Source organism: Labrus bergylta, chromosome 14 (genome assembly GCF_963930695.1).
Source record: "Labrus bergylta chromosome 14, fLabBer1.1, whole genome shotgun sequence".
Classification (NCBI taxonomy): Eukaryota; Metazoa; Chordata; class Actinopteri; order Labriformes; family Labridae; genus Labrus; species Labrus bergylta.
The window spans coordinates 8,859,165-8,873,221 of NC_089208.1; the positions used below are offsets into that span (position 1 = coordinate 8,859,165).

The window sequence follows — 14,057 nt, forward strand, 5'->3', positions numbered from 1 at the left end:
ATAGCCACACCATTCCCCTGTGCTGTGTCAGTAGTGCAGGACAGCAGTGTGTGTGTGTGTGTGTGTATTCGTCTTGATGTGGTCACATGCGTTGAGCGGGCTCGGGGCTCGGGACAGGGTTTGTGGTGCGCGCATGAGAGGAAAAACTGACGGCAGTGTCATTGCGACCTTGAAGCAAGGTCGTCCAGTCTCTGCTGCAGACACTGCAATTCTGCGGGGCTGCATCACACTGGTGCAGAGTCTGCACTATGATCACGTTAGAGGCGAAAGCGGTCATGATGTATTCATTAGATTCACTCAAATAGCGGGAAACAAATGATTTCTAAATGTTTTAACATTTACTGCCGTGCCATTTTCTAAACGCAGCTGTCCTCCTTACGACAGTGTTTGGTCGTTGGGAATGTCTGTTCCGGCTATGGTTGAGCAGTAGAAACATATTGTGAATGCCAGCTGGGGTCCCCAGGGTGCTTCTCACAGCAGGTCGTGACCTCAGACAGGTGTCAGCGGAGTGGTTACACGAATACAAACCATTGTGCCTATAGTACACGAATAGCATTAGGTACTGCATAACTGAGTCATAGATAAAGAACACCCTCCACTTTATCAGTAATCAATACTGTGAAAAACTAAAACATATTTAGGCTACTACAATGCTTCCTTTGCTTTTGCTTTTTTTTCATATTGATCCATATTGAAAATGTTTTTGCAATTACTCTATAGACACTTTCTCTTGTTGTCCATTTGATGTTTGTCATGCATGAAAACCACCATGTGGCTTTATTTTTAGGCCTGCATGTGTAAATACTGTTATCATCAAAATCCTTCTTCTTTCATATGATTGTAGTACTAGCATTGAAATAGAGCGAATACCGTGAGTTTTTAGTACTTAACTACCATCATGATGAGCAGCTGGCCCACAGCTGACCTAACAGGAGACTGGATGAATAGGTGACAACAGTGACAGGTAATAAAGTCAACTCAAGGGAAACTATTGTTTTTCAAGCTACTTTACTTTGTTGTTACATTGACACATGCTCTTAATGTTTACACAGCCTATATCAAAGGGCAGAGTAACAGTAAAACAGGATTGTGCTACATTCTAATGAGTGTCATTTAAAGCTAGTATCTCCAAATGTGGATCCTCCTCAAACAAAAGGCTCACTCAGTGTATGTTTGTGTGTATTTATGTAGAGGTTTTCTTTAAGCTGTCTCATGAGGATGCATCACCCATTTGATGATCAGAAAAATGTGGCCATCATGAACAGCTTCAGTGTTTGTCTCTAGAAAGACTCTATCACTGCAGTCCGTCTCAATCTTCTGCTGAATAAAATACCTTCACAGAATCGTATTGCAGGAAATTGCAGAAATAACATCCAGTTCTTTTTTTTTATTTTTTTATTTTAGTGATTGTTCCCTTTGTCTCTAGGTCAGTAGTGTAGCCTACATCAGCACTACAAACACTATCCATTCCTCTCCCCCTTCTGGCAGCACAGTGGAACTACAGCGTCGATACTGATGACGTTACAGCAGCTGAGTGTGTGTCCTCCAGTAAAAGGTCACCCACTGCCACAGCTCATCATCACTGACTGCTGACTTCCTGATCACAATGCCAGAGCACAGAATTTAATTTTTTTACATTTATTGCAGGAGAGTTTCAGGTTTCAACGCAGTAGAGGATTATGCACCTGATCTGTGCCTCTTGAGAACAGTCTCCTGATAATATATATAAACAGGACAGCAGATAAAAGTAATCTGACATTTTGTCTAATTTCAAAAAATAGGATGGTCACTAATAAACTTATTATATGCAAGTCAATATCAGATGAAGTCTTTGGGTGTATGGAAGTATAGCTATACTTTTACATGTAAGTTAGCTGGGGCTGTTATGGGTCAGAAACATGTCAGTGTGTGCCATCTGCTGGTTGTGTTCAGAGAGAAAATAATAAAGATGAAATGCAATCATTTAGGCGGGTTATTGTAACTGAGTGTCTTCAATGTTCTTGTGTCAGATTTTTTGACATGAAGGTAAATCAGATTTTTTTTCAAATCCAGTTTAACAAAAACTGAAGCGCGGACTAAAGATCTGCAGCCCCAGCTCACTTCTTGCTGCACCATATTTGTCCTTGAAGCCATTTTCAGATAGAAACACTAAGGTAGAGTTCCCAGGAGAGTATCACTTACATGGATCAACAGAGGACTGCCAGGACATGCTTAAAGGGCCACATTGACAACTCGTAAGGTATTCATATACTGTACTTTTAGTACTACATTTATGATATTTAAGTCCTGCAGGACATGTTTGACCTGCTTAAAATGATAAGCTTTAAAGTCAGACAAATGTCTTCTCCTTCATCATAAAATTGTTGGACGTTGTCGTCTTGTTTTCTGAACAAAATTGAGGCCCATTTTTTCCAGTTTGACTTGAAAAACATAGGCTCCTGTTTAGAACTGATATACTGCCTGTCGTCAATTTTAACCCTCATTTTGATTATTTCTTTCACAATCTAAATATGGCAGACATTTTCTTAAGGTTAGAAACCTCAAATTCTGTTATAATGTTAATGCTGTGTTCTAGGTTGTGCTATATGCTGGGAGCCTAATTTACAATCCTTATCACTTCACCATTTCTTGATAGGCCTCAATGTGCAACTGAAAAGACAATTGTAGAAATCTGGAAGAACATAGGCCATGTATATTTAAATGTAGGCTAAATCTTGTTTTTTTTTTCATAAACACTAGTTTGTAAAACTAAAGTTGAAATTCAACAACTTGCAAGATACTCTTGAAGCTTGATTGTGTTGCAAGCTATGGTTGCAAGGTACTAAAGGAGGGAATTCATTTAATTAACAGCAATGCCAGCTAGTTTGTTTCATAGACTACTAATGCTGCTAATGTGACATAGCTGTCCAATTGAGTTTATAAAAAATCAACATGTCGTTTACTATGTCACACCAACAGTGGATTTAGCTAAGAGGAGGTTGATGGCTCATTTTAGCTGTAGTAGCTTAGTTAAAGCTTGAAATTTGTGCACTGATTTCCCCAACTTTCCCAGCACATCCTTTGTTGCAGCTGCTGATCAGTCTGGAGGTGTTGAAATGTTTTAAGATGATCAGGTAGCCCACCCTAAAGAAAGAACACACAACACAGCAGTTTTTTTTCTTCATTTTTTAGCATAATTTGGGCTTCCCTTCATTTAGGCTATTTAATTATCTAATTCAGACAAGCAGATTTTTATTGCACCCAGAGGGTTCATTCATTCAATGACTTTGTTGTCCTTTTTCGCCATCATCAGGACAAACTGAATATTGCTCATACATTGGTTAATGACCAAATAGCTGCAAAACTAATGACTCTCTCATTAGCCTCAGAAGTAATGTGTATTTTTTTTTGGCAATTATCAGTTTGCAAATAACAGCATGCCTTCACACTTTACTTAGATGGTATAACATTACATCAAGGGGCCATTGTTAGCATTGTTAGCATAATGATGTTAGCATTTTGCTTAAAACTCTTGTGAGGAGTTTTTATTTGATTATGAAATAGTCTGAAATGAATACTGATTCATCTTTATGACCTACAAAAGTAAATAAGGCCATTATTGACAAGTTTGTTTATTTCTGTAGTTATTTTTATTAGGCTACATGAAGCTGCCCCAACAGGGTATACGTATTGGACTAAATAAGAAATTGCATTGTGCTAAAACAGCCTTTTTAAAAATGTTTTTATCCGACAAAAATTATTTAGTATAGTGAAATATTTTAATGTTAAAGAAAGCAGGATGACATTTGTTTTGTAAGAAACACTGCTTACTTATGTGGTGATCAAATTTAGCACAGATAAGAGGTTTCTCATGGAAGCTTTAAAGCACAGCTGCGCATCCTCACAAAGAAACAAGCATGTCTTTAGGCTCTTCAGCTCGTACTAATGTTAAGTTAATCAAGAAATATTACCTGCTGACACCAAAAGTTGTTTTCTTTTAAACACCCACATGAATAAACAGTCATTCCTCATCAGCGTCTGCCTACTGAGGGTTTTACTTTCCATTATTATAAAATGACATGACATTTTTTTACTAGACAGACCCTCCAAAAACCTTATGAAGAGGCACATAAGACTGGGCTCTCTAAAACTTGGTTAGATTTTGTTGGGTTGAATTTGTAACACATATTGAGGCTCAATCCTGTTATTTGGTGGCTGAGTTATATGTTTTGAGTGTTACAGGGAAAGTTGATAATCTGCAAAATGACTCCAGCTTTGTTCAAAATATTGACCTACTTTTGCATGTAAAAGATGAGGATGTGTCATTCTCAGTATACCAGGGCCAGCAACATGCACATTATCAAACATGGTATGATGAAAGTTTGCTGTTTATACGTTCTCATTTTTCCACGATAAAGAGATTGGCTAACCAGCAGTCATTTAAAGACACAGTGCTGCATTAAGTTACAAAACCTTTATTATATATGCAGTGCAGTAGAGTTACTTTATTTGGCATTCAAATGCAATAATGGTTAGCACACAGTGTTTAAAAAACTTTTTTTTTCATACCAAAAATGAGCCTGTTTAGTACCCGTTAATTGTTGGCAGGATTTAGAAGAGACTGACTCAGACCAGATCAACCTCTCTCCAACATGACATGGCTTTTAGTTTGGTTTAGTGATTAGTAAAAGGCAGGATCCATCATAATCAGAGAGATGTAGTGCATTTCTGATCTGGTCCAGTAGAGAGCAGTAACTCCTCACAAAGTAATGGGAACACAGGCGTAAAATCAGTTCAACAGCTTTGATTAAGGCAAACACACTTGCATGCTAAGATCATGTAAGAGCATTCAAATGCAAACCACATGTGGCTAAAGCTTTTTTTTTATGTTTGTTCTAAAGCTGAACTTATTCACAAATTACTTGCTTCTTTTTGATCTGAGTAGGAACGGGTCTTGTAACTCTAGTCTATGCTTGTGCAGTGGAGTTTATGTGATCTCCTTGAGGCTTCAGTGGTAGATCGAGGACTGGTTTTTTGTTTCCATTGGGTTCCTTCTTGTCCGGGTTCAAGCGGTTGCCTCTGGGGCTTCTCTGTGGTACTGGTCTTCTGTGGCGTCTCCTTTTGGGCTGACGAGAGTGTCCAGAGTTGGACTGAGTGGAATCCAGAAGAGGATCTAAATGTACTTTAACACTTTGAGTATCTGAAGACTCGTCAATAAACGCAAGGTTCTCCCCGAAGTAGTCCAGAGGCTGAGACAGATGGGGTTCTGGAAGAGTCTCCTCCTTTTCAGGCTCTGCAGGTTTCTCTTCAGGTACTCGATCTGTCTGCGTGGCCTGAGAGTCTGATTCTGATGCAGATTCTGATTCATTAGAGGAGGATGAAGAGGACGATCCAGACTCTGATTGACTCCCATGCTGCTCTTCGTTCCCCTCAGGAGCCCCGTTGGCTGCCACACTGTTACCATGGCTGCGAGGGCCGTGACGACGCTTCCTCCGACGGCGTTTGAAGGGGTCATCGATTTTTCCTGGAATGCGGAAATCCACCGACATGTTCTGGATGTTTTGACCCCAGTCTGTGGCATGGGCTCGAAGTTCCTCCATCTAAGAGAGAGGGACGAAAGCAGATATAGTGGACAGGGAGTGGTGGAAACAAATCATGATGGAACAGATACCACAGAAGAAGAAAATGAATCACCTCAGCTCTTGTCTTCTTGGATAAAACCCTAAGCCAGTTACCAATCATTGTAAGGACTGATGCAAAGTAGGCGAGACCAAGCAAGATCCAGAACCAAACGAGAGGCTTGTACCAGTGGTCACTACCTTCGTTCCCAGAATCCCCTTTGACATGAAACAGAGAGTATCACTGAGTTCATGTATCACATTCATCCATTCTTTTCTGTGGAGTATAACATGAGGAGACATTTTATACCAGATTACATCATCAATAATTCAATTCATACCAGACAAAAACCTTTGAATAATGTATGACGTAATGAAAATTGTCTGTGCTAACTGAACTTAATGCATTATAACTGACAGTTATATTTATGGAGGACTAATTAAGTTGCACATGTAACTCATATTTGGATAGATTAATTGAACAATGGAGGACAAATATAAAAAACAATGCAATTCATATGGAAAAAAAAACAAAAAACTTTATTATTATTAGCATGCCGTTGATGACAAACTGTGGTTTGTGCCCCAGATACTGCCATACCTAATATTAAAATGTTGCTAACATGTCAATTATATACTATAACTAAATTTCCGTGAATATTTCTGTCATTAGGCTCAGTAAAACAATAAGTGCACTGTGTATATTATAATACTATTAGCCTTCTTCCTTTAAAACAGAGGATCAAAACATTTATGAATCCAGCATGTAGCTTTATCTCCCCTCCCTCTCTCTCTCTCCCTTTCTTTAATGCAAATGTTCCTTCCTGATCTTTGTGGCTGTTTTCCTGAATGTTAGGGAAAAAGTGTGGCAGATGTAGAATCAATTTGGAAGCTAATAGTGACATGATGTTGCCAATGTTTACACCTTAAAAAAACTAAATTACATTCAAGAAATTTGCAATTGGCGCTTTATTTTCCCAACAATGTTTTGTATCGAAACAGCCATCTCTGTGATCTGTTTTAGCATTTGATGCATTAAAGACTACACACATACATTTTGTGAGAATGGGAACATCAATTTTGAGTGTCTTTTCAAACATCCATGGACCTCTAACTTTGGGGGCTTATACCTGACAAAGGTTCCTTATATGTGCAGTGGACTCTGCACACCACTGTCTGAGTATGATAAAAAATGCACGTTCGGTTGACTCGCTAATTTTAATTTACCTGCAACATAGTCTCCAAACCCAACTGTTGTCAGGGTAATAACCACAAAGTAGGCCGACTCCAAAAGAGTCCACTGCTCCACCTTCTGGAAAACCAGGATAGGCACTGCGACAAAGAGCAGACAGCCCAGCAGGATGGAAAGGACAGCGGAGATCACTCGCACTATGGTCGGACTGACTTTCCATTTCTGTCAGCAAGAGGACAAAACCCAACAGAATGAGACATTTCAAGGGAAGCATGTGTACAGATAAGGCAAAGGAGTTATTAGTCTTTTTAGGGTCTGACCCGGAAGAGAGTCTCTATTTTGAGGACAGCTTTCCTCAGTCCAGTACCCAGATGGTCTCCAACTCCAGCAAGCAGGAAACCGAACATGGGGATTCCCACCAGGGCGTAGAATATACAGAACAACTGCCCGCCTTCTGTCTTTGGTGAGATGTTTCCAAAACCTACAAATGTAAGGTTGAGAAGACAAAGAGCAGATAATTAAAATGCATAAATAGGACACAGTCACAAATATTTCATCAGAATCTTGGAATAATTGGTGCCTATATGCCTATAAGTGGACACTCACCGATTGTTGTGATGATCGTCCCTGAGAAGAAAAAGGCACTGGCCAGATCCCACTGGCTGACAAAGGTGGTGTTGCTGTTGGGATCCACTCCCGCACCCATAGCATCCACCACTTCCTGTGAACAGATGGAGAATAGTTATGAAACAGGAAAGAAACTAATACAGAATCAACAAACAAACAAAACAAAGAGCAATATGCTAAACCTTACAAAAAATACATGCATGAACTAATCAATTAGGTTATTTGATAAAATATAAAATCTTGAAACCCATTGTCTATTATCTGACAACAATATGTATCTCTGGGAACAATTTCTAAGCTTTCAATAATTCCGATGTAGCCAACAGTTAGCATTGAACAACTTCCAGTCAAGACTTCTTATTTTGTGCTTTGCATTGTTTTACAGTCTCAAATGAACAACTTGAGAAGGGAACCTGTGTTCAGATCAAATCAAAGTGAAAGTTGACCCCTCCAGATATGTCTGCAAATCAAACCCTGCCTTTATTTAATTCATTGCATCCCCTGATGTATTGTTAGAAGTGCTGTGCAAACTGCACAGTCACTGTATCAGATCAGACAGTCAGCGACAATGAATAGACGACTCATTCAGTGATGAGTGAATCAGACTGCTGCCAACATTGATCATCAAATGACCTGATCCAATTACCTGATTTGTGTCCATTTTTTACACATTTGTTTACTCTGAATTATTTTCAGCAGAATTTGATTACGTTTGGATTGAATGTGGTCTCTGCAGATATGTTTACTTTTAATGAATTATGAGTTTATGTTTACAGAGCTGTGTCTGTTGGATCGATGCTGCTGTTCGAGTGCATTTTAAACTGGGAAGTCAGTTTTTAGCAAAATGAATGCAGATGATACACTTTTACTTGTATCCAAAGAAACTAAAGATTAAAAGATTAAAGATCCATTGTTTTTCAGGGGTGCATTGAACACATTCGATCCTGGGCAATAGGGACTTGACTTTGTGGATGAAACAACTCATACATAAAAATGACAAAGATTTCTACCCCTCAATTGAAAAAAATATGGCTATGGATTTAAGAATTTCAACCTCTTAGTTTTAGAAGACAAAAAGGAACAAAGGTTCAGATAAAAAGAATAACACTCTCCAAAAGTTTCAGAAACAACATTTGAAAAAAATGAAAATTACAGTTAACACGCAATAACTTTTCCAAAATCTCAGGAAGGAAGCTTCCTGAAAGTGTATACACAGTTTCCAAAAGTTATGTCAATTAAGTTTTTGACAGTTCACAAAAGTTGTCAAATGAAAATTTCAAAAAATGTCTGAAAGAAAGTTTCTAAAAGGTTTTTAAAAAACCCAAACAGAATATTTCTAAAATAAATTTTCCAGTGCCACAAAGAAGGCTTCTGAAAAAAGGTTTTTGACAAAAAAGAGTGGAAGAAAGAAAATAATTGAGTTGTCAAAAAGTCAGAAAAGAATGAAAAGTTGTCCAGAGAGGCTTTGCATGGAATGTGACAGCTTACATTACTGAAGCTGAGAACACATTGTAGTAGGAGGGGACTTTTGAAGACCTGTTGAAACATCAGCTGACACAGGTTCAGTGACCTGACTCACAATGCTGCTTGTTAAAATGAACAACATCTGAAAAGTGACTCAGACACCTGCCTGCCTCAATCATGATTCTGACGACTGCAGGTCTGATGTAAGGTAGCATCAAGTACACGTGTTCTGCTTTTTATGTTGATATAACTGTTATTATGGTACCCTTTATCTGAAAAAATCCCTACATTTCTACATTTTATTTGCCTGTTTTTTACTATAGAACCTTATAATATCAGTATGAGCCTTCTGCCTTTGTGTAATCAATATATTGTCACATGTGTTCCCAGGGGGTCACCATCCCTCTCACCTTTTGGAAAACTCCTCCCCGCAGCCTTTTATTTAGCTAAATCATATTTAGAATATTAGCACATTGTTGCTTGAGCAAGGACAATGCATAACTCGTTCGTAATATCTACACTCCAAAGCAAAACAACAGATAGACAAAGAAACTAAAATCTAATTGTGTCTGTTTGTTTAGCTTCTCAAGGCTGCATGTGTTACCTCGCTAGCTAGCTGGTGTACTAGCTAGGCGCAGTCCTTCCCAGTGAGCATTTTAGACGTTTAAAAGAAGTCTATGGCCACCATTGAAAAGACGTTCAAAACTGGTTCAAAAGTGAAAGTTGTTTCAACGTCTACATCTTCAAATGGACATTGAGAAAACGTTCATTTTTTAACTAGTTTTGAACGTCTTATGAACAGCAGACAGGTTCTCACTAGGACCTCTTTATAAAATGGACCGCTACAAATGTTATGATGTTATGATGTCTTTAAAATACATGTTATGTCTCTGCGTAGCTTTAACCCACCACTGCAAAATATATATTAAAGACATGCTGTTAAAATATTCATTTATGTCCTCCTTACAATGCTAGAATGTACAAGTTATTAAAATTCAGAGAAAATGTATTTTTGAGACCCGCTGATGTTATAGCCGTATTTTAACCAGGTGGAAAATGAAGTGAGGTCTTTGATGTTTAGATCTGATTTCAACGTGTTTTTCAATCAAATTTGAATGTTGAAATTCAGATGTTCAGATGTTGAGAATCAAATACAAATTTTTTGTTTTTTACTTTGGTCACTCTATGTTAGCTAACACTAGAAGCAATAAACTACGCCTACTTTCATCTTACTTTGAACACTTGAAAACAAAATATAGACGTGGACTTATGAGGACACACAGTTTACGTCTGCCATGTCCTTCAGACCCTTAAACCTCTTAGTAAATGTCAGCCAACACATCTATATATCACTTTGCAGCTAAAACTGTATTTTACAACGTTTTGCTGGAACGAAAACAAACATATCATCATCACTGTCCAAAAGTGAAGCTCGTAACACTCCACCTATGCATAGATCAGCTTTCATGTATGCAGACACACCTAAAACACACTCTAAAAGCTGAGCCATCTTTACATAGCTCCTATAAAACCATCTGATCTCTGGTCCACAGTCATGATTAACAAGGTCACAAATAGCTTCACTAAACATAGCCAAAAAATCAAAAGAGTTGCCCCGAGGACATCAAACATGATAAGTTGTTTAGTCAGTTCAGTCAGACATCAGGCAAAAAAAGATTTTGCTGCCCCCCAATAACAACCAAACCTGTGACTGTTCTTAAAAGCAGAAATACATAACCAACAGTGAGGGGGAAATGTATCCAAAACATAAGTGCTTAAAGAAAATATTGCATAAATGATTTCCATATTGATATTTTGTGTGGTATTTCAGGGGTTTTATTGGGGAAATAACTAAAAGTAGCTTTAGATTTGTCTGTACAACCAAAAAATAAATCAGCTTAAATCTGCATGACAGTAAAACGAATGAAAATATCTTCAAAGTTAGTCACATGTTGTAGTTCAGACACGTTTCAATCGTTACAAACCATTAAAAGATTATATTCAATTGTACACATTAAGTCTGTGTCCCCAACATGCAGGTCACAAGTCCTGAAGGTTTTCCAAAATCCTTCCACCCTGTCAGGTATATATGAAAGTCATTTAATTATGATACTTATGATAAAGATCACGTCATGGGTTCATTCCTTATATAATACAGCAATCAGAATTCTGACCGTTTGAAAGGATGATAAGTTAAAATTAAATGAGAACCATTGTTTTTTGGAAAATGACCACTAAAATAGTTAAGTGTGTTACTCCATTATAATGCTCAAGCACAGTCATACACAGAAAACCTTAGCGGATCCACACACTACTAAACCCCGCCCAGGAAGGTGTCTTAAAGAGATACTACATGATGCTTCCTTCTGTAAAAGTAATCTATATATTTGTTTTAAATGCTATCAGGCTTGCATTTAAACAAGGGTTGATCTGCCGTACCTCTATAAGTAAGTGAAGATTCTCAGGGCCGACGCAGGTGAAGTTCATCAAGAACTCCAGGCGTGCGTCCTGCAGCTGCATGTGCTTGCCCATCTCTCGTGGAGTCTCCAGGGCACGAAACACCACCGCTCCCAGCACCAGGTACAGGACCACCCCGGTGAGGATGCCGAGCAGGGTAGAGCAACGCATGGATGAACCTCCGCCCAGTCCAAACACAGGCTGCTGCTTCCCTCTGCCAGCCTCTGTGCTGGTGTGACTGGGATCCCAGCTGCTGCAGCTGAAACATCAGAAACCACATGAGCACGAGGGATTTCTACTGACCACAACGCCAGACAGCAAACCCAGCTGTACACACGCCTGCTGCAGACAGACTCTTGACTGTACATGAGGCATTAAATGTACTCAGGCCTTCACCACAGTTCTGCCACATTGTTAATGCAACATCCAAGACAGAACACTCATCATCCACCCTGACACTTTGTACACATGTGGTTGCATTAGTAGAAGTAGTATTTGAATATGTCATGAATACAAATGCATTAATAATAGTTGTGTTTACCTGCTAATCGCCTGTAGCTGCCCACGCCTTTGTCTGTTCCACTCCCTCTTCTCCCCGGGCTTAAGTATCGAATCCCGGGATCCGTATCCACTGGGGAGCCCGTCCACCTCACACTCTGAAGGAGGAGGCACTACAGAGAAACAGACACACAAGTATAAGGTTTATCTTAAACGGAAGGGATGCAGAATGCATGAAAGTCCGAAAGTCTGAAAGATGCTGTATTGGTAAGAAGATAGCTTGTAAAACACTTTAAAAGAAGAAAAAAATACAGAGGTGTATCAGCACAAAAACATTTTTGAAAAAACATACAGAGGCACATGCACGCATACAATTACAATCATAATATTATATTTACATCGTTTAGATAACAGAAAAACTGCCTGTAGTGAAAATAATCCTTGATGAGAGGCAATACTCATGCAGCGTCATACCTTGCCCATGTTGTCAAACCAAAGCACCTGTTTTTTGTTTTTTTTTGTCCTGATGGTTGCACATGATTTGAAACCATCATCTAATAAATCATGTAAGCCTTAAATTAGCGATAAACGGTTAAACTTTGATATTCCACTTACATCTATTAAAACCATAGATGAAAATGAAGATTCATGTCCTCCAGGTGATGTTACTGAGCAGTTATCAGAAAAAAAGTAAAGTGCCCCACCAAATACAGCAGATACGGGGGTGGCTGTGGCTCAGTTGGTAGCGTTGGGGAAGGTCGGAGGTTCGATCCCCAGCTCCTGCAGCAACATGTCCGATGTGTCGTTGGGCAAGACACTCAACCCCAAATTGCTCCTGCTGCTTCGTCAGTGGCGTGTGAAAGTGTATGAATGGGATTAGTTACTTCTGATGGTCTCACTAGCAGCCTCTACCATCAGTGTGACTTGGGGTGTAAAAGTGCTTTGAGTAGTCATAAGACTAGAAAAGCACCATAAGTCCATTTACCATTTACTAAGTAAATTTAGACTTATAATATAATACTTTAAATGTCCATTAAGAAGCGTTGGAGTAAAGATGCCCAGCCGTGAAACCTGGTTTAAAGTGATGATGCTGGTTAAAACCAAGAGGGCATTTTCATTTAAAACTGAAGCCTAGTCTCATCATCTGCTCTCTGATGTATCTCTAGCTTGTAAAAAATGCAATGCAGTCGAAAAACTGATGGATGTGTCAGATGCTGCCTTTGTCCCGGAAATGTGTTGAATGATTTAAGATGGAAGGGTTTTATCATTTTGGAACAGCAGGTCTGCAACTTTTGAATCATCTCTCTGCATCACAGGACTGCCAAGATTAGGACAAAAAAAACCCTCCCATCTTGTAAAGTTTGGTGACGGCAGCTTTTAACTCTGCAGGTCAGCTGGTCTTGATCCAAAAAAAAGAGCAATAAACTGTCACATGGTGACGGCTTTCCAAACTGTTTAACAGCTGCTGGGAAACACAAAGTGACTGTCTACTTACCAAATTGAATACACTGCAGGCAGAAATTAGTGATGCATGCAAAACTCATAATTATAGTTGCATATGATTCCCATAAAAGCCCTTTTTGTTCATATATTTTCTGCCTTAGCACAACAACCTCAAGAAAATAACACAAAAACCACAAAACACAAGAGTTAGTGGCACTTCATGAATTTCTTAAAACATTTCTTTTTTTTTACAAAATGTATAGCAGCATATTCTTGCCCATGTAAAAAGGTAAAAAGAACATCCTTGAGTGCATTCTGCTCATCCAACATTTTTTAGGATATACCAAACAAGATGCATTAAACTGAATCATCTAATATGAAGTTAATCTCCTACAAACGTACCTCAGACTGCACCACGGAAAACCAGTCAGATAATAAACCCCCAGACAAAAGGAAATTGCAATGTGGCTTGCATTAAGTGCCAACACTGCTGCAGCAGCCGAGCCTGTGCCGTAGTGATCTCGTTTTATCACCACCTATAGAGTCCCTCAGGGTCCAAAACATGTCTGTTAGTGACCGACGCGCCAGGCAGCCTTACCTCAAAATGAAGGATCATATGAGTGCAGAGCAGCAGTCGCCTCATGCAGAGTGTTTCATGAGTTCATGCAGCCGCTCACAAAGAGTGTGTTTGTGTGGGCATGAATGTGTGTCTGAGTGAGGGTGAGGAGGGAGGCTATTGCTGAGCGCACAAGAGAGAAAGAGATACTCAATCAAAGTGA

General features: G+C 39.0%; 1 protein-coding gene across 3 annotated transcripts; it reads right to left on the minus strand.

Moving 5' to 3' along the window:
* Window positions 1-1,077: 1,077 nt before the first annotated feature.
* LOC109991041 (potassium channel subfamily K member 4) lies at window positions 1,078-14,057 on the minus strand. Of its 3 annotated transcripts, none has more exons than XM_065963327.1 (8): window positions 13,877-14,057; window positions 11,879-12,008; window positions 11,320-11,596; window positions 7,396-7,510; window positions 7,110-7,270; window positions 6,825-7,011; window positions 5,674-5,816; window positions 1,078-5,579 (listed from the first exon to the last, which is right to left on the minus strand). In XM_065963327.1, the coding sequence occupies exons 3-8, from the start codon at window positions 11,506-11,508 to the stop codon at window positions 4,947-4,949; spliced, it is 1,428 nt and encodes a 475-aa protein (XP_065819399.1). In that variant the 5' UTR covers window positions 11,509-11,596; window positions 11,879-12,008; window positions 13,877-14,057; the 3' UTR covers window positions 1,078-4,946. The 3 variants fall into 3 exon arrangements, with proteins under 3 accessions (XP_065819399.1, XP_065819400.1, XP_065819401.1); XM_065963328.1 differs by lacking the exon at window positions 13,877-14,057 and adding an exon at window positions 13,681-13,863; XM_065963329.1 differs by lacking the exon at window positions 13,877-14,057 and adding an exon at window positions 12,451-13,622.